The sequence below is a fragment of the Anomaloglossus baeobatrachus genome, chromosome 3, assembly GCF_048569485.1.
Source record: "Anomaloglossus baeobatrachus isolate aAnoBae1 chromosome 3, aAnoBae1.hap1, whole genome shotgun sequence".
Classification (NCBI taxonomy): domain Eukaryota; kingdom Metazoa; phylum Chordata; class Amphibia; order Anura; family Aromobatidae; genus Anomaloglossus; species Anomaloglossus baeobatrachus.
The window spans coordinates 197278082-197296565 of NC_134355.1; the positions used below are offsets into that span (position 1 = coordinate 197278082).

Sequence of the window (18484 nt, forward strand, 5' to 3'; positions counted from 1 at the left end):
CGGTATTGCAGCGTGTAACACTTACCAGCGACCTTAAACGTCCTCCAAAGTGGTGAAAATCGTTCACCATGGAGAGGTCGTCCTAAAACTAAAAATTATTAATGGTTGTATATAGATGTTGTTCCTCGTTCCTGCTGCAGCACACATCGCTGTGTGTGACACCGCAGGAGCGAGGAACATCACCTTACCTGCGTCCCGCCCGCAATGAGGAAGAAAGGAGGTGGGCGGGATGTTCATCCCGCTCATCTCCGCCCCTCCGCTTTGATTGGCCGGCCGCTTAGTGACGTCACGGTGACGTACCCGTGACGCCGAACGCAGAGGGAGGGATTGTTCGGCAGTCACAGTGACGCCGCCGACCGGGTAAGTGCGTGTGACGCTGCCGTAGCGATAATGTTCGCTGCGGCAGCGATCACACGATATCGCATGCACGACAGAGGCTGGTGCTTTTGCGTACGATATCGCTAGCAATTGCTAGAAATATCGTAGCGTGTAAAGCCCGCTTTAGAGCTCTAAACAAATAACAATCATGATTCCCTTTATTCTTTACAATAATCTCTGGAGCTACATGTACTTGAAAAGTCAGAGACATGTTTTTGTGTAATTTAGCCTTAAAGGGTTATTAATATCTTAAAAAATGGATATGTTTTGAATCTGGCCAGGAACATTGGAGTGCACTCTTACCCTCTAATCAAGGCCAGCTTCAGCACAGTGCTTACAAGCTGGACAGCAGTGGTGGTCGGTTTCCTAGGTAACAAGCAGTTTACAGAAAAAAATGTTAAAGGAAATACCTCCCAAAAATGCGTTTTTAATGGTATTTACATTGATTTAGCCCCTATAACAACGATACTAGCATTGTTTCTGTTGCTGGTACGGTGCCTGAGAAAATAACTTTTAATTCATATATAAATAAGAAGGCATGAACAAGAGTTTGGTGTTACGTCATTATACGTGTATTTTGGTGCCCTTTGTTCTGCTCTGATTAAAAGTGCTCACTTACCATAGTGAGCACTGTCTGAATGCTGAGTGTGTGTGACCACACAGATGCGCCTTCCCATCTCCTTTCTTCTGACCCTTCTCACTACACTAACACACCCGGAAGTTCAGCGTGCTGCGTCACAAAGGAGACAGGAAGGACATTGTGCCCAGACACTGTGTGAGCGCGTTGCCAAATACTCGCTGGCCACAATCTGACTGTGCACGCTCTGAGAAGTGAGCACTGTCAATCAGAAGTGGAGGAAGGACCCAATATGTACATGAGGAAATGTAACAGTACACCAAACTGATGGCCATGCCAAGGGTGCACTGAAGCCTCCTCATTTCATATGAATTAAAAGCTGTATTTTCAGGCACTGTACCAATAACACCTACAGTGCTAGTATGGTTGTTTTAGGGGCTAAGTCCCCTAAAATTCTTATAGCCCATTAGAATTGCATTTTGGGGGTGACGAACTTCCTTTAATATCTCAAGAACAGACACAAATTTTTAAGCAGTACATTTAAAAAATTCTTTATTTTACAAGCACTATCCAATAATATCCATCTATGACGGTGGGAAAAACCCTTTAATGATTACACAGAATGGAAATTCTAACTTGAACTTGACAAACACGATCAACAGTTACAAGACTTTGTTGTTGTACTGCCTTATAGAACATGACATCACCCAGGCGTGCTCCCTAGACACCGCTCCACAGATTCGTTCTCTCAAGCTGTTCTAATTACCTGTAACTGAACAAACAATCTCCACTGAAGACAGGTCTGGGCATTTTCGTTGATTTGTTTTTCCCTTTTTCTATCTCCCCAGTCACCAGCCGATATCTCCCGAAAGATTCATGCAGGTGATGAAGTGATACAGGTTAACCATCAGACTGTGGTAAGCAATGTTGTATTGTAACATTTATGCAGTAAGATTTAAAGAAAAACTCACATCAGACAATGCTATTTACCTACAGATATTGGGTTAATCTAGAGGTATATAGTATTACAGTGAAGCCTGTGCGACTTACTAAAAGTACAGATACAGAGAGTTATGAACTTCATTCCTCCTGGGAGCTGCCGGCTTTGTCATGGGGGCTTGCATGAAGTGACTACAGTGGAACCTTGGTTAACGAGAACAATCTGTTCTGGGACTGTGCTTGTTAACCAAGTTACTCGTTCAGCAAAGCAAGATTTCCCATAGAAAATCATTGCAATGCAGACAATTCGTTCCACAACTTGTTAAATGTCCCATCCTGGTCCCCTATTGTGCCATTCCACACACGCACAAACACACACAAACATGTACAAACACAAACAAGGACGCACGCATGCACACACACACACACACACACGCACATTATGCTCGCCTTACCTTCTGTTCCATCGCAGGTCTCCTGGGACTTGCTGTACGCTGGTAGGGGCTGTGTATCGGGTTACTATTGCGACGAGGGCGGAACTTCCGCTGACAGAGCGCTGACGTCAAAGGCAGGACCCGCTAGCCTCTGATTGGCCAGCGCGCTGCCTTTGAGTAGCGGTGACAGCTGAAGTTCCTGCCTCGTCGCGTTGGTTGCGGATACACATCCTGGAGCGGCGAACTACAAGATCCAGGAGGCCGGCGATGAAACGGAAGGTATACATATTATGCTTACCTTACCTTTCGTTCCATTGCTGGCCTCCTGGGTTTTGTAGTTCTACAAGAACAATGAGGCCGGCGATGGAACGGAAGGTAAGGTGAGCATAATACTGTATGTGTGTGCGTGCGTGTTTGTTTGTGCGTGTTTGTGTGTGTTTTGTGCGTGCTTGTGTGTGTTTGTGTGGACAGTAAGAGCGGGTCAGAGCGCGGTGGATGTACGGAACCGGAAGTGTGTGCGGTGAGTATTTTGCTCGTACAGCAAAGCTTTCTCGTAAACCGAGTTACAAATTTACAGAAAGCTTTGCTTGTTAAGCGAAATTCTCGTTAAGTGGGTTACTCGTTAAGCGAGGTTCCACTGTATAGTCATCACTCAAAATGATGGGTCTGTATGCATGTCTCGACATTTTGACAGCTAGCTCAGCACAGATGCACTGCAGAGAAAGCTGTCAATCAAAGTCTCGGAGCATGACTACAGCAACCGCTCACAGTTCATTAAGCAGTGTTGTCAATGATGACTATAATCACAACCATGCAGTTCTCGATGACTGAAATCCAGCGGCTCCCAGGAAGACTCAAGTTTTTTTTCTCTCAGTATCTGTACTTCCAATAAGGTGCAGATGCAGCATTGTAATACTATATGCCTGCATACCTTATACCTGCGGGTAAATAGTGTTTTCTGAGGTGACAGGTTCCCTTTAAACTGTATCTCTAGTGTCAGCAGAATGTCTCTGTTTTTGCCTCTGTCTCTCTCTGACCTCACCCTCCTCCCCACTACATAGAACTTTATGAGCAGCAATTGACATCTCACCCCTGTGTGACCAAAAAGTCTATTCGCTGAAGAAGATTTTTACCAGTGACCTGAGAGTGGATGATTGTGAGGAGAAAGAGACATTTTTTCCAATAAGAAATATACATCTGTTTGTTCTCTCTGTATTATTCATATATGGAAAAATAAATAAACCAATAGTTAATGTTTAATAGAAGGTATGAATATTTAGATAGTACACACAGACCTAGAAATATTGCCACGATCATGTTGACACGTGGTAGGATGCAATACACACATATAGACTAGTTGTAAAACAGCAGTTCAGGATAAATGAAATAAAATAAGAAGCATCGAACTCTGGAGAGGAATTTGAAGGGTGCAATTCCATTGTCCTGATGCCACTATGAGTGACACTGACCTGCCAAGAGCTTCTCTGAAAGTCAATGACATTGTATATGTATCCAAATGCCGCTGTTGTTCTTCAACTAATGGATGCAGAGATGTAATACGACTGTCATTCTCGCATCAGGCTAGTCACCTAACTACCACAGCGAGTTTACTCACCCTCAGGCTGAAGCTCCCTCCCATCGGACCATGTCCTAAAGCTTCCCACAATAAGTTACCAACTGGAAAATCTCCTATTACCTACTATGACCCCTCAAAGGCCCTTGGCTTGGCACCTTACCAAACACCAAAAGTTCTCTGAGCAGGGTAAATTTGTCAGGGTCCTACTGGATTGATGGCCTCTTCACAAACAGTTGGCTACCAGATGCTTTAGGATGATTGTCCATTTTGTGGCATACAGGTTTGTTTTTTTTAAATCAGATATATTTTTATTATTAACTTTTTAAACATATACACAACATTTTCTCTATCTATATCCCTCCCCCCAACATCTCGCCGTTTACCAAAACAAAGTTCCAGATCTGACACGACATAATGAGTTTCATCATCAATTTGGCAGCATATTTTAAACCTAACACAAAAGATGTGATTTATATTTCGAGAGCTTATATATATATATATATCTATAGATGTAGATATAGATATGAAAGTATGCATAGAGAGCCATAGACTAGTCACTAAATCCTATCCTTCTCAGAAGAGATCTACCAAAAAACTCTTGGCCACATCAAAGTCATGGGGGCAAGGTTTGGGGTTTCCAACTATGGGGCCCATATATCTTCAAATTTCTTGTATGCCTTTCTTTTTTGATATGTATATTTCTCTGATCTGAGGTTTTTATTCATAGCATCTTTCAATTCCTTAATAACTGGAAATTTGGAATTTTTCCAGTATAGAGCTATGAGTTTTTTGTCTTTATATAGAACACGTGCAGTAGCTAGTCTATGGCTCTCTTGTACAGGAATTTCGGCAGTATAGCTAAGAACACATATTAGAGGGCTGAGGCAGAGTTTATTAGTTTGATTACATCAGTCCGGTGTCACCTAAGCCGAGGACAATTCCACATAAGTGTATAAGGTCTGCATTCATTGCAATCATTTCCAGCAGCAGGAGTCTGCTTTTACCTTCATTTTAAATAAAAGATGTGGAGTCCTATAAACTCTATGTATTAGGAAGATCTGGGAAAGTCTATGTGATTCGCTAACCGATATCAATTGAATTGCATTATTTCTTCCAATGTCTCCGAGGTTTCAGGACCTTCATCCTTCTGTTGTGGCATACAGTTAATGGAAAAGCACCATTTAACTTGACAGAGAACTTGACACTTATTATCAGGAGAAATAGTTGATTAATACCAGTTCTAGTTAAACAATGTACTTCTTATTCTCTCTCCAATGATGAAAATGTGATCCTCTTTAGGTAATTTGTACATTTTTTCTGTGTTCTCTTACCTTCAAAACTATATTTTATATCATAATAAACTTCAAGCAAACATGTTTCATTTTGTTGTTTTCAAGGTTGGATGGCAATTAAGGAATCTCGTAGCAAGACTGAGAGAAAATTCAGGGGAAGTCACTCTGCTTCTGAAAAAGAGACCAACAGGAACTTTCAATTTCACTCCTGCCCCTTTGAAAAACCTGAGATGGAGACCACCTCTTGTGCAGGTGTGCAGTGTATACAAATTATAGAGTTGGTGCAAGATGATTCACAGAACCTAGTCCATCTGCCACTTCAGTAATCTGTGACCGCTGGCCAACAAATCAAAATAAGAGCCACTGATGCCATCATGTAAGGGATGGTTCTCATGGCGTCCAGTGGACACAAATGACTGATGGGGTCAGTTGGCTGGGTCCTGCAAATTGCTTCTCACCAACTCTAATTACTTTACCTTTTTATAAAATTATTTGAAATACCAGATAGGTTAAGTATAAGGGGTTTTGTGACGTTAGAAGAAAAGCCATTAATAGTTGCTTGTTTCCCTCTCCATATTGAGTCAAATTTACGTGAAGAACACAAATCCCTATAAAAATCTCTTTATTTGTTCAATTATTAAAATTGCCCAGGTGAATCACCCACACACACTAGTAGCAAAGGGAAGTTCCATATAACCAGGAGGGATCATCCAAAAAACAATATTTTCTGATATCTTTATGTATATATATTTTATATGTTTTTCAGAAAATGTTACTTGTTCTTAATACTGAATAGCAGAGGTCAGAACAAAATTGGAGAAAAATCTTCTTTAATGACAATATAGGTCAGAAAAATTGGAGAGATAATATACTCAATACGTTACACAAATATATACCTATAACTGACCCCTACCTGCCAACGGAGGGTATGACACCCTAACTTAACTGGGCACCCCCGTTACCTGTCGGCTATCCCTCGCTTCTTCACTTATCCTACCATAAGAGGACAAAAAATACACCACTAATGAGCATACATTGTTTTTTTCAAAAAATAATAATAGATCATGGTCCTCCGGCTCTGATTGCACACTAGTGCCAAATCAATACACCCAATTAGACAGTGCAAGGCACAAGACAAAATCTATATAATAAAAGTCAACTACAACGATTAAGCTTTTTGGGGATACAGATCATAACCTTAAATACTAGCCGTGACCAACCTAATTGATACAAAAACAACGATCATTAGGCGCATATCACATACTGGTACAATGTCAGTTGAGCATCCTTGCCCCAATAGACAGTCATAGATGCCATTATAAAAATAAATCACTTCCCTTCAGTAGGTGCAATATGCACAGCCTCTCCATATTGAGAACACATGCATGCTCAGCAGGGTTCAGTTTGCATGTGTGTGATGGGGTCTAGAGGAATAGCTGTTGGTTGAACAATTGTCTAAGGCCTTATTCAGACATGAGTATTTTCCACGTACGACAATAATGGATTGGTTTTTTTTTATCAGAGTTTGGCCCAAGTGTCATCTGTTCTTCTCGAACATGAAAACCAAATAAGTTTCTTCACCTTTTCCTTTCTGTCTCTGGAAATCTGACCACAATTGGATGGCATCTGACTGATGTCCGACTGTTTTCACTGACTCATAGAATTAAAAACTCATAGAACTAAAAGGTATCAGAACTACAAAATTTTAATTTTGTTTCTCTCACTGAGAGCAATCAATCACTGACTCATAGAATCGCATTTCCAATTTTGATCTGACACTTGGATTAAATTCGAACATTTCTCCTTGATTATTTGTGAACCACTCGGTCTGTGAAAAGTCACTGACGTGTGACTGGCCCCATAGACTATAAAAGACACGAATGCTATCCATGAAAACCACAGATAGCACTCGTATGAGATCAACGGACATGTGAATGAGCCCTAGGAGGTATGGCTAGCTGCATTACAGGTCACAACAAATGGAAAAAAGAGTGCCACCCTCTTCATGGATTTAAGCACTGAGGAATATTAGCAGCTTTATAAGAGTTCATTTCAGCAGAGCTGCTTGATCTTAATAGCAATAAATTAATGGGTGATCATAAAAATAAGAAATCACTCTACATTTTGACAAATCATTGATCATTGTAAATCCAGTGGAAACTACAGGTAGCCTGAAAGCCATTGAAATGAGCTTGATGTCACAAGTGTTTGCAACGGTAGGATCAAGCGCAAGCTTAACAACTTCATAGCAACACAATGCCAGCAATTCTCCATCCACCACCTGTCATCTCTAGCACAATTATTTAGAATTATGTATTTCTTTCTTGTACGTGTAGACAAGCCCACCACCCACTACAACACAGTCTCCTGAAAGCACATTGGATACCTCACTGAAGAAAGAGAAGCCAGCAATTCTTGATCTTTACATTCCTCCACCACCAAGAGTCCCTTACTCCCCAAGGTAGGTATGAGTTCACAAGGTACAGACTTAGTGATATACATTTTACATGTACATAGTATTAGGCCACATGCACACTGAGCATTTGGTGAGTTTTTTACCTCAGCATTTGGAATCCAAAACCAGGAGTGGGTAAAAAATGCAGACGTGGTGCCCGTGTTTCTATTATACTTTTCCTCTAAGGCTGGGGCCACACGGGGACTACTGCAATCCCCTTGCATGACACTCGGCTCGTGCTGGCAGTACAGCAGAGCCGAGTGTCATGCGTGTGTCCTTGCAACTGAGGTCCGTTCGTGCGAGCAGACCTCAGCTGCGGGGGGCGGGCCGGCACTCAGGAGGGGAGGGAGGGATTTCTCTCCCTCTCTCCTGCGTAGCCGGCTATTGCCATTCTCGCACTGCACTGGCAGTACACCGGTGTACCGCGAGTGCAGTGCGATTTTTCTCTCGCCCCATTCACTTGAATGGGTGCGAGAGAAAGAGTCTTGCATTACAATCGCAGCATGCTGCGATTGTTTTCTCAGTCCAATTAGGGCTAAAACAATAATCGCTCATGTGTGCTGACACACAGGCTAGAATTGGTCCGAGGGGAATGCGATGTTTTATCGCACTCCACTCGCACTGTTTTTCTCGCCGTGTGGCTTAGGCCTAATTGTTCCACTTCTGGTTTTGACTAACAAATCCTGAGGTAATAAACTCCCCAATTACTCAATGTGTGCACGTGGCCTTAGATAGTATTTAAACCTGGATTTTTAATGTTTTTTAACATGCCACCCTATGACTTTACATTGTATTTTGATGACAAGTCAACACATGTTTGTGGTAAAATCAGCATTCATCCTCATTTTTGGGATCCCGAGTATCATAGTCCTGCTGTATTACTGATATAGTCTGGGTCTAAATTCCCTTCAACAAAAAACATTAAATGATGTAAAATAACATGATTTTTCTCTTATTGTTTTCTGGCCCATGTTTACCGATGACACTGTAGAAGTATGCTACAAGACTCTCAGAGCATGAAATTCTGTTTTTTAAGGGGTCTTATTCCACAGCGCCATATTTTAATGATTATACACAGGTGATCTGCCGTGTGGAGCAGATGTTCAGTTGCTTAATGACTGCTGAGCTCCTGCGCTAACATCTGTGGTTGGAAGAACCGATCCCGGCCATGTATCCAAGGCTTACCAAGGAAGGGGAAATTGGCTTTATACAATAAACAGTATAATGCATTACACTCTAATAGATTAAGCAATATTATTTGTGTTTTTACACAATACAGCATGTTTTCTTCTGATTTTAGAGATGAGAAGATGAGTTTCAGTTACAGCGGATACAGAGAGTCACATCCACGATCAAAAGGCTCTGAATCTCCAAACTCTTTCCTTGATCAGGAAAGCCGAAGGAGGTTTACTATTGCAGACTCAGACCAGCTTCCCTCATATCCGATCGAAGTGCACGTCCAACCCGCTAAACTAAGAGACAAAACTCCCATGTATGGTAAGCTTTGATCGTTAGTTATACTGCTCTCATCTATTATATGTGCATATCATTAAAGGATCATAAACTTTTCAATTCAGTTGGATGACCAAATCTCCGGGACCCCCTGTAGCATCTGCTGTGTGGTAAGAACACGTGTTCATAGTGGCCAAAAACTGCCTGCCACTGCAGTGTCCTAATGGACAGTAGTGACCATATGACTGCAATGCCCAACATTGTTTCCAATTTGTGCAGTGTGTCATGACACGGAATTGGAAGGAAGGAGTAAATTGGGAAGCAGATGACCATCAGAGGAACAGAGAAGAGACAAAAATTAACAGTTTAGAAAATTTTAGTGTACATTTTTTTCACACTGCTGACACGTTGACCAGGGACATGTTACACAATACTTACGATTATCCTAGTCATTTTCTTTTTACAATTTTTTGCTGTAAAACCTTTTTTTACTGGGGGCTCCATCAGACAGACTAGATAGTGCCCATGCCCATCAGACTGAACCCAACGTGAAAACTAAAATGAAAAATATCTGTCAGTGATCTTATTTTGTCTCCTGAAACCAACATAACTTCACAAAATGAATCAGTTATGTTGTTAAAATAAATTTTACTGCTGCCATGTAAAGGGCTATGCAGAATATGATCACTTTCATTGACTAGTCGCACCTCACCATCATCTAGCAGGGGTCTTGGTTGTGAGGCCCACATCACAGTTTGAGAAGCATCAGTCTAGAAAAATCCAGTTGCCTATTTTAGTGTTGATTTCTTCTGCCTTTCCTTAATGAGTTCTTTTTTATACGTGTGAATAGGTAAGCCTCGTCCTCTTTCTATGCCTGCTGAAACTAGCTGGATTGTGTCTGCAGAATCATACTCAAGACATAGACTGATGGGGAAAAAAGGTGAATCAATGAATAGCTGCTTTACAACAGAAGAACAACAGAAAAAATGTTTGGGTTAATAATTTATGCATTTATATTTTATTTTTTAACAGTATATTTATTTTATTTGTGCGTGGCAAAACATCTGAGGAGGATTTTTAACTAAATATATATATGTATATTTATATGTAAAATATACATGCATTTTATATATCATAAATTATCAACACTATTTTCAAATGCATCCTTACAATACAACACTTTCCACACACCCCTAAAACCTTTGCACAGTACTGTATGTATATATACAGTCATGGGCAAAAATGTTAACACCATTGAAATTGTTCCAGAAGTATTTCTCTCATACAATTATTGCAATTACACACATTTTGTTATACACACGTTTATTTCCTTTGTGTATTGGAACAACACAAGAAAAAAAGAGAAAAAAGGCAAATTGGACATAATTTAACACAAAACTCCAAAAATGGTCCAGACAAAATTGTTGGCACCCTCAACTTAATCTTTGCTTGCACACCCTAAGAAATAAATAACTGAAGTCTTTCACTTCCTATAACCATCAACAAGCTTTTTGCACCTCTCGATTGAAAATTTTGACCACTCTTTTTTTGCAGACTGCTCCAGGTCTCTCATATCTGAAGGGTGCCTTCTCCCAACAGCAATTTTAAAGGGAACCTGTCAGGTCCTCTGTGCATCCAGAACCAGGAGTAATTCTGTGCACATATCTATAATCGATGCCTAACAGTCCCTTCATGTAGTAGCACACATAAACAGATCTTTAGAAAACGTGTTTCTAAAGATCGATTATGAGATGCTAATGAGGGCAGTGACTAGTCGCAGGGGCATTTAGTTTCCTAGCTAGTCGGCCCACTTAGCTTTTTACTACGCCCCTGTGGGCTTGATACCATGCTTTACAACAGCCAGCGTCGTCAGCAGCACAATACAATGCTGAGCATGCATGCAGCTTTGTACCCGTCAGCATTGAGCTTCTTTGACACTGGGGGTATGCATCCTAGCTTCAAAGAAACTCACTGCGCATAATTGGTAGCTATCTGCAGTTCCAGTCACTAATGCCCCTGCGAATAGTCTAAGCCGTAATTAGCATCTCATAAATTGTCTTTAGAAATACTTTTTCTAAACATCTGTTTATGTGTGCTACTAGATGAAGGGACTGTTAGGCAGGGATTATAGATATGGGCACAGAACTACTCCTGGTTCTGGGTGCACAGGGGACCTGACAGCCCCAATGCATCTTTGAACTTCCACCATATTTAACTGTAGGTAATCATCCGGACTATCCTGCATTGCAACTTTTCATCAATTTTTCTCTTCCGTCCAAGGAAATTAGCTACAGTGCCATGGGTTGTAAACTTCTTCATTATGTTGCGCACCATGGAAAATGGAACATCAAAATCTCTGTAAGGGGACTTGTAACCTTGAGATTGTTGATATTTTTCAACAATGCAAAGATTGAGTCAACTTCTCCACTTTTTCATCTGGTTTCAGGTGTTATTTTCATATTGCCTGGAACTTGCCACAGGTGAGTTTGAACAAGTTTTACATACTTGCCCACATACGTTGCCCACAATGTTTAAAGGTGCCCACAATTTTGTCTGGAACATTTTTGAGGTCAGTGTGAAATTATGTCCAATTTGCCTGTTTAATCATTTTTTTGTGCTGTTCCAAAACACACAAAGGAAATAAACATGTATACAACAAAATACAAGTAATTGCAATAATTTTTTGAGAGAAACACTTCATCTTTTGTAACAGTTTCAACCGTGCCAAACACTGTCAGCCATGACTGTATATGTATGTGTTATATATATATATATATATATATATGTGTGTGTGTGTATATATTTGTGTATATATATATATGTATATGTATATATATAGTGTGTATATATATGTATATATATAGTGTGTATATATATGTATATGTATACACATGGCTCCTTAAAAAAGTTTACATTCCATGTGAGCTTTTGAGCTTTTCAATGAGGCAGAGAAAATCTGCATTTTTTTTTCCTGCCGGACTGGCACAAGAACAAAATTGCAGCATGCTGTGAGTGCATTTTCCAATCTAATCATCCGCACCCACACAAGTTTATGGGTGCATGTGAAAAATTGGACTGCACTTTGATGTCATCCTAGTGCAGTCCAATATACGCTGAGACAGACAATGGAGAATATGGAGAGATTAATGTCTCCTTTTCCGCACCTGCACTCAGATTCTCGAATGCAAGAGAATCGGAGCACAGTATAATGACACTCCGCTCACGCTTACAGCAGAGTTTGAGCCTGGTATTATTAGCATATCACATCTGATTCTCTCATATCAGATGCTATACACTTATGTGACACCGGCCTTATTCACATTATACTTACAAAATGAAATGTATTTTATTGAGATTTTAGAGATTTTATGTGATATATTGATATTAAGTAGCAAGTATTTGTGAAGTGGAAAGGATATGACACATGATAGTCAATACTATGTACAATCACCCTTCACTGCAATAACAGATGCAAGTCTTTGGGGGATGTCTCTACCAGCTTTACAAATCTAGAGGCTGAAATTTTTGCACATTCTTCTTTGCAAAATAGCTCTAGTTTAGTGATATTGGATGGAGGCGTCTGTGAGCAGCAATTTCAAGTCTTGCAGCAGATTCTCAATGAGATTTAGGTCTGGACTGTGACTGGGCCATTCACACACATGAATATGCTTTGATCTAAGCTTTTCCACCTTAGCTCTAGCAGTATGTTTAGGGTCGTTGTCCAGCTTGAAGGTAAACCTATCCCCTAGTTCATGTCTTTGGAAGCCTCTGATTAGTTTTCCTCAAAGATTTCCACTGAGATGTGTAGCTGCTGCTATCGATTGATTCAGTCTGCTCACCTGTGTATCTGCTCCTATTGTGTGATTCAGTCCACTGAGCTGTGTATCTCCTCGTATTGAGTGATTCAGTTCGCTGAGCTGTGTATCTGCTCTTATCAAGTGATTCAGTCCAATGAGGTGTGTATCTACTCTTATCAAGTGATTCAGTCCACAGAGCTGTGTATCTGCTCTTATCGAATAATTCAATCCGCTGAGCTGTGTATCGGCTCCTATTGAGTGATTCAGTCCACTGAGCTGTGTATCTGCTCCTATCGAGTGATTCCGTTCGCTTAACTGTGTATCTGCTCCTATCGAGTGATTCAATCCGCTGAGCTGTGTATTAGCTCCTGAATGATTCAGTTTGCTAATCTGTGTATCAACTCCTATTGAGTGATTCCGTCTGCTGAGCTGAGTATCCGCTCCCATTGTGTGATTCAGTCCACTGAGCTGTGTATCTGCTCGTATTGAGTGATTCAGTCCGCTGAGCTGTGTATCTGCTCTTATCGTATAATTCAATCCGCTGAGCTGTGTATCTGTGTCGCCCTGGACAAGCCAGGGGCCACAGGTAACAACACACACCCCCACCCCTAGCAGTTCACAGCAAACATCCCCAGTGAAACCTGATTCCTTCCCTTGGGTTCAGACAGACACACTAGGTGGGCAGAGTCAAGCAGATAGGCACGCCCACCGAAGAGTCTAGCTGGCCTGAGGCAGGAAGCAGGTCCAGACAAGTCTAGGAGAGGAAGAGAGAGGAGGTCTGCAGGGAGACAGAAGCAGACAGGGGCCTAGGTTGGAGCCTAGGACCCACGAGTAGAGAGTGAGGCAGACGGTAGTGGCCGTCTGTGGGAGCCGGGAAGACAGTTGGTGGAACCGTAGGTAGCCGGGGCTGGGCGGTGGCCCACCGGTACCGAACCGGGGAGCCAGCTGGAAACCGGAGCGCAGGAGGAGCGTACGGAGGGGGCAGGAAAGGACTTACATTACCAACCTGGGGTCAGGGGAAAAACACCGCAGCCGCCTGTGGGACCCGTCCATCCAGCCGTTTGTTTCAGCAGAGACTCTGTGTGCATCATTGGGCTGAGTGAGTACCACCGTGCCGTGCAGCACAGCGCTGTCCCCCGCGACCCTGCACCTCACCAGGCTCCGTAACCCGCCTGCCATCCATCCCCACCCCATCACCGGGCCCCGGGACAACCAACCCCCTACCCACGGAGGGGAGAAATAACAACCAAGCTGCTCCCTGTCATAGCTTCCAGGATCCCCGTCTAGAGCAGCGGTGGTGTCACCAATATCACCACAACCGTGGGTGGCGTCACGGACAATAAATCCCCACCATCAATCCAAACCCCCTTTTCACTCACGGGCGAGGAGCGCCGCTCGAGTCCCCGGGATCCGGCCCACCGCTCGAGCCACCACCGAGCAGCAGCACCAGCGGCCGGACCTGAGCAGTGGGAGAGCGCAGCGTCCCCTCTTCCGCCCGCGACATATCTGCTCCTATTGAATGATTCAGTCCGCTGAGCTGTGTATCTGCTCCTATTGAGTGATTCCGTCCGCTGAGCTGTGTATCTCATCCTATCATATCTGATAGAATTCACAGAGCCATGTAGTCTAATCCTATCATATGTGATGCAGTGAGCAGTGCAGCGGCAACCAATAGAACTGGTGCTGCCAGCCGTCCTCACTGACACAGTCCACATCTCAGTATTGCATTGCAGTCAGCAACAAAATGATCCTAAACTTCATTCTTCGTTTTCCGTTTGCAAACACCAAGGAGAGAAGGAAACATCAGCCACATGAGAGCAGATCATGCCCATATTTACTGCAGTCTTAATGTGAACTAGTCGTACACTAAATTTAACAGTAATTCCCGCTTGAGTTAAAAATATCAAAATATAGCAAAGCTTCTTAAACAATTTTTCATAACTTCTACCTTTAAAAAAAAAATATATAATAAAAAAATAAATATATACACATACACACACACACGTGTGTGTGTGTATATATATATATATATATATATATATATATATATATATATATATTTTTGTATTTAAAGTATAATACTTTCAAGTTTTTCAATTGTTGAAAAAAAAAATGTTATGACACATTCCCTCTAAAGCATTTCATGACTGGTCACTATGGACTTTAATGCTACTAATTTGTATTTATTGACAAAAATGACATTACATGATATATTATATATCTTTACCTATATTTTAAATATACTTACCATGTCTTTCTTTTTAAGGTGATGAAGCACTATCCAGGTATTTCAGTAATGAAAGGATAGCACCAATCATAGAAGAAAATGTATCATCTAGAAATTTTTTCACCAGATCAACTGATAGGCATTTAATCAGAGGAACAGACTATATAAGGGGCAGCCGTGGTCTTCTAAATATGGATTTACACAATAGTGCAACAATGCCATACCAGGAGGAAAGTTCCAGGAAACAAACTACCGCTTCATCTTCAAAAAATACCACAACGGAGCCCTCGCTACTGGTCAGTTGGTTTACCAAGCTAAAACTCTTGAGTCGCTGAGTTTCAATAGACATTTACCTTACAGTGCCTTTGCCCTTATAATGGCAGTATTATGTGAAGCTAGTTCCACAGAAGTGAGTGGGATTCACCTTCCAAAGCTTGCTGACTCTTACACACTGGCATCAGGATATGCCAGTGCCACAAATAATTTATCAAGCAATAAAAATAAATAAATACTTTGATATCACGTGTATTCTACCTATGGAAATTATTTTTGCCTCTTGGATGTTCTTTTTTGTACTTTTTATCACACAACTCTGTTAAAGAATTGCAATATGTGCATGTAAATTTTACTCACGTTTTTGCGCAACTTTTTTAGATCTGTAAAAGGATGAAGTAATTTATTAAATTAGCCGTCAAGTTTTCCTTTTGCTGTTTACCAAAGGATCGTTTATTTAATTCAAATTTCAGGATGCTTTTTTGCATTCTGTATTTGAGGTGAAAATGTATGCTTTTCTAAAATGTCTAAGCATTGTGAAAGAAAAAGATGTGTTAAATTTACTCTGTCTTAAATGTATCTACAAGGCATGGAATTCATACTAAGAACATGAAAGGGCAGAGATTTAGCTGTTGTCACCTTTTTCTACTTTAGTTTTAATTTTATAAGTCACATTCATGGTAAAAAAGGGTTCACCAAGAAGGTGATAAAATAGCCCCAGACATGTAACTCACTCGGCAACTCTTCTTAGTGATTTGTCAAGACAGGCTACAGTCTGAAGAAACACAACTCTCTAGACCTGTGTGTCTACTGCCAGAGGAGCTGTATCATAAGCACACGCACATCTCCAGTGAGCCAAGGAAAGGGCTGTGACAAGAGAAGAAATAAATCTCCTCGGCTGACTGTGAACAAAGGGTTTTTTTCTCCAGCTTCATCCCTCTGTGTCAGTTAGCCAAGGAACACATTAACATCTTGTATCACAGCACTTCTCTTCTGTTTTCTGAGGTATTTGTGCTTATGATACAGCTCCTCTGTAAGTTGAGACACATCTTAGGAGCTGTGTTTCTTTAACTGCAACCAGTACTGGCCCATGACTAGAGCAGGCAGCAGTATGAGATTGAGGCCATTGTATCACATTCATGGAGAATCCACTTTAGGAGGGTCTATCATCTCAGCCGACATGTTTGTTTTAGTAAGTAAATGTGTTCCCCATAAAAAAACAAAAATTGTGGAGCATATTTTGCTAGAACTCTGTGTTGCACCAATCCTCTTGTTATTCCTTAAGAATTTTATGAATAAATTGCCAACAGGGTGTTACCATGATGTACATGCTCGGACAGTTCTGACTGCACAATGTCAGTCTGTGTAGAGACATTCCCCGCAGACAGAAGTATTCAGAACTCCTTCAAATACCCCACAGCGCAATGTATAAGTAAAAGAACTGACATTTCATGGGGAGTACAATTAATTACTAAACCAGACATGTCCGGAGAAGTTATTAAAGGTTCTCGTTTAAGCATTCAATACCATGATATTCCTAATAATATATAATGCCTTCATCTAGAAGCAATGCGAAAGAATAGTGACGTTTTCACACTCTCATATACTGCTACTAATGAAGACAAGTTCAGAGTGCCTTCACCCAGCGTCGTTTGGTATGTTAGTCATATGCGTGATGAAACATGCATAGATAATGGAAATGTTTGTCTACACATACTGTATATGAGCCTGAATGACCCGTTAGCAGTGACATGGAAGTCTCTCCTATAAGAGAATGTACAGAATATTTTAGAAGCTCTACATGGTATGTATTACATTTTAGCATAACTGTTGATATGTGCATATTATGCTATATACTCCTAATCTTGCCTTTAGCACTGAGCACTATTCAGCCAGTTAGGAAGACAGATTAATTCTAGAATTACTGACTTTTAAGTCAGTTATTGAAAGCCATGTGTTGCACTAGCAGGGATATTTGTAATGTGTAAAGACAAAATACTCTTCTTTTTATGTTAGGTTTATTTTCCAGTAGGCTATAAGAACCATTTTGGTGGGGCTTCAATGGTTGCCCCCCCCGCGGATCAGCTGCTTAAAGGGTCTGCAACCTCTAATGCAATACAGAGCAATCTAATATAAATTGCTCTCTCTAACTGTATGACTTGTACTTAGTAGTGGCTGCGCTCTGATTTGCAGCACGGTCCTGACGCTGCAACAACCAGCATAACTGAGTAGATAAAGTGCAGGGAGCTGGAGTAGTGATCGAAGAGGCTTCAGTGCTAGCACAAACGCTGCAGGCCTATTGAACAGCTTTATGGTGGAGACGCGAGGGTAGGAACTCCACTGATTAGATATTGATGGTATATCCTAAGAATAGGTCAACAACAGTGTGGTGATTCAGGAGAATCCCTTTAGCTATGAAAATACCTTCTATGTCATGTCAGTCTTCCATCAAGTTTCACTTGAAGTCTTTATCAATTAAATGCATGAGATTCTTTTGACTTTTCACCAAATTTTTTATGTTGCATTAGATTCACCATGTAATAGTGCCTGCAGAGCAGAATAAAACATATTTTGTTTTGTTTTTAATTTCCCCTTCTCATCGCAGAGATATTAGCAATCAAATATTTGGCATCAAATGAGATATAAAGGGGTATTCCCATCTCCATTATGTAGTAGGTATAATAATAATATTAGCAAATACCTTCAATTAGAAATGTAGTTTAGTTCTCCTGATATAGCCATGTCTCTTACCTCATGTGCAGGGCATTACAGCTTAGATGTTCATGGTTACGTCCACAAGCAACTGTCACTATATGAGTTGTCGTAACCATGGATACCTAAGCTAAAATGCCCTGCACATGAGGTAAGAGACATAGCTATATTAGGAGAACTATACTACGTTTCTAATTGGAGGTATTTGCTAATATTATTATATCTACTACATATTGGGATAGGATCTTGGAGATGGGAATAATCCTTTAAGTCCAAGTGTGTTGTTAGATAGTGGGGTCGTGTACTTCTGCCTCCTGTATGAAGCTAACCAATCATAAGTAGGCAGCAACAAAGAAGTGCAGAAGTAGCTGT

The 18484-nt window shown here is 41.0% G+C and overlaps 1 protein-coding gene across 1 annotated transcript in view; it reads left to right on the forward strand.

Moving 5' to 3' along the window:
- CNKSR3 (CNKSR family member 3) overlaps window positions 1-18115 on the forward strand; it is a 187065-nt gene extending 168950 nt beyond the window's left edge. Inside the window, exons 8-13 of the mRNA XM_075339683.1 lie at window positions 1804-1872; window positions 5302-5448; window positions 7533-7657; window positions 8952-9148; window positions 9954-10043; window positions 15167-18115. Coding sequence (XP_075195798.1) covers window positions 1804-1872; window positions 5302-5448; window positions 7533-7657; window positions 8952-9148; window positions 9954-10043; window positions 15167-15462 — 924 coding nt within the window. The 3' untranslated portion in view covers window positions 15463-18115. The remainder of the gene's footprint in view (window positions 1-1803; window positions 1873-5301; window positions 5449-7532; window positions 7658-8951; window positions 9149-9953; window positions 10044-15166) is intronic.
- The last annotated feature ends 369 nt before the right edge of the window (window positions 18116-18484 follow it).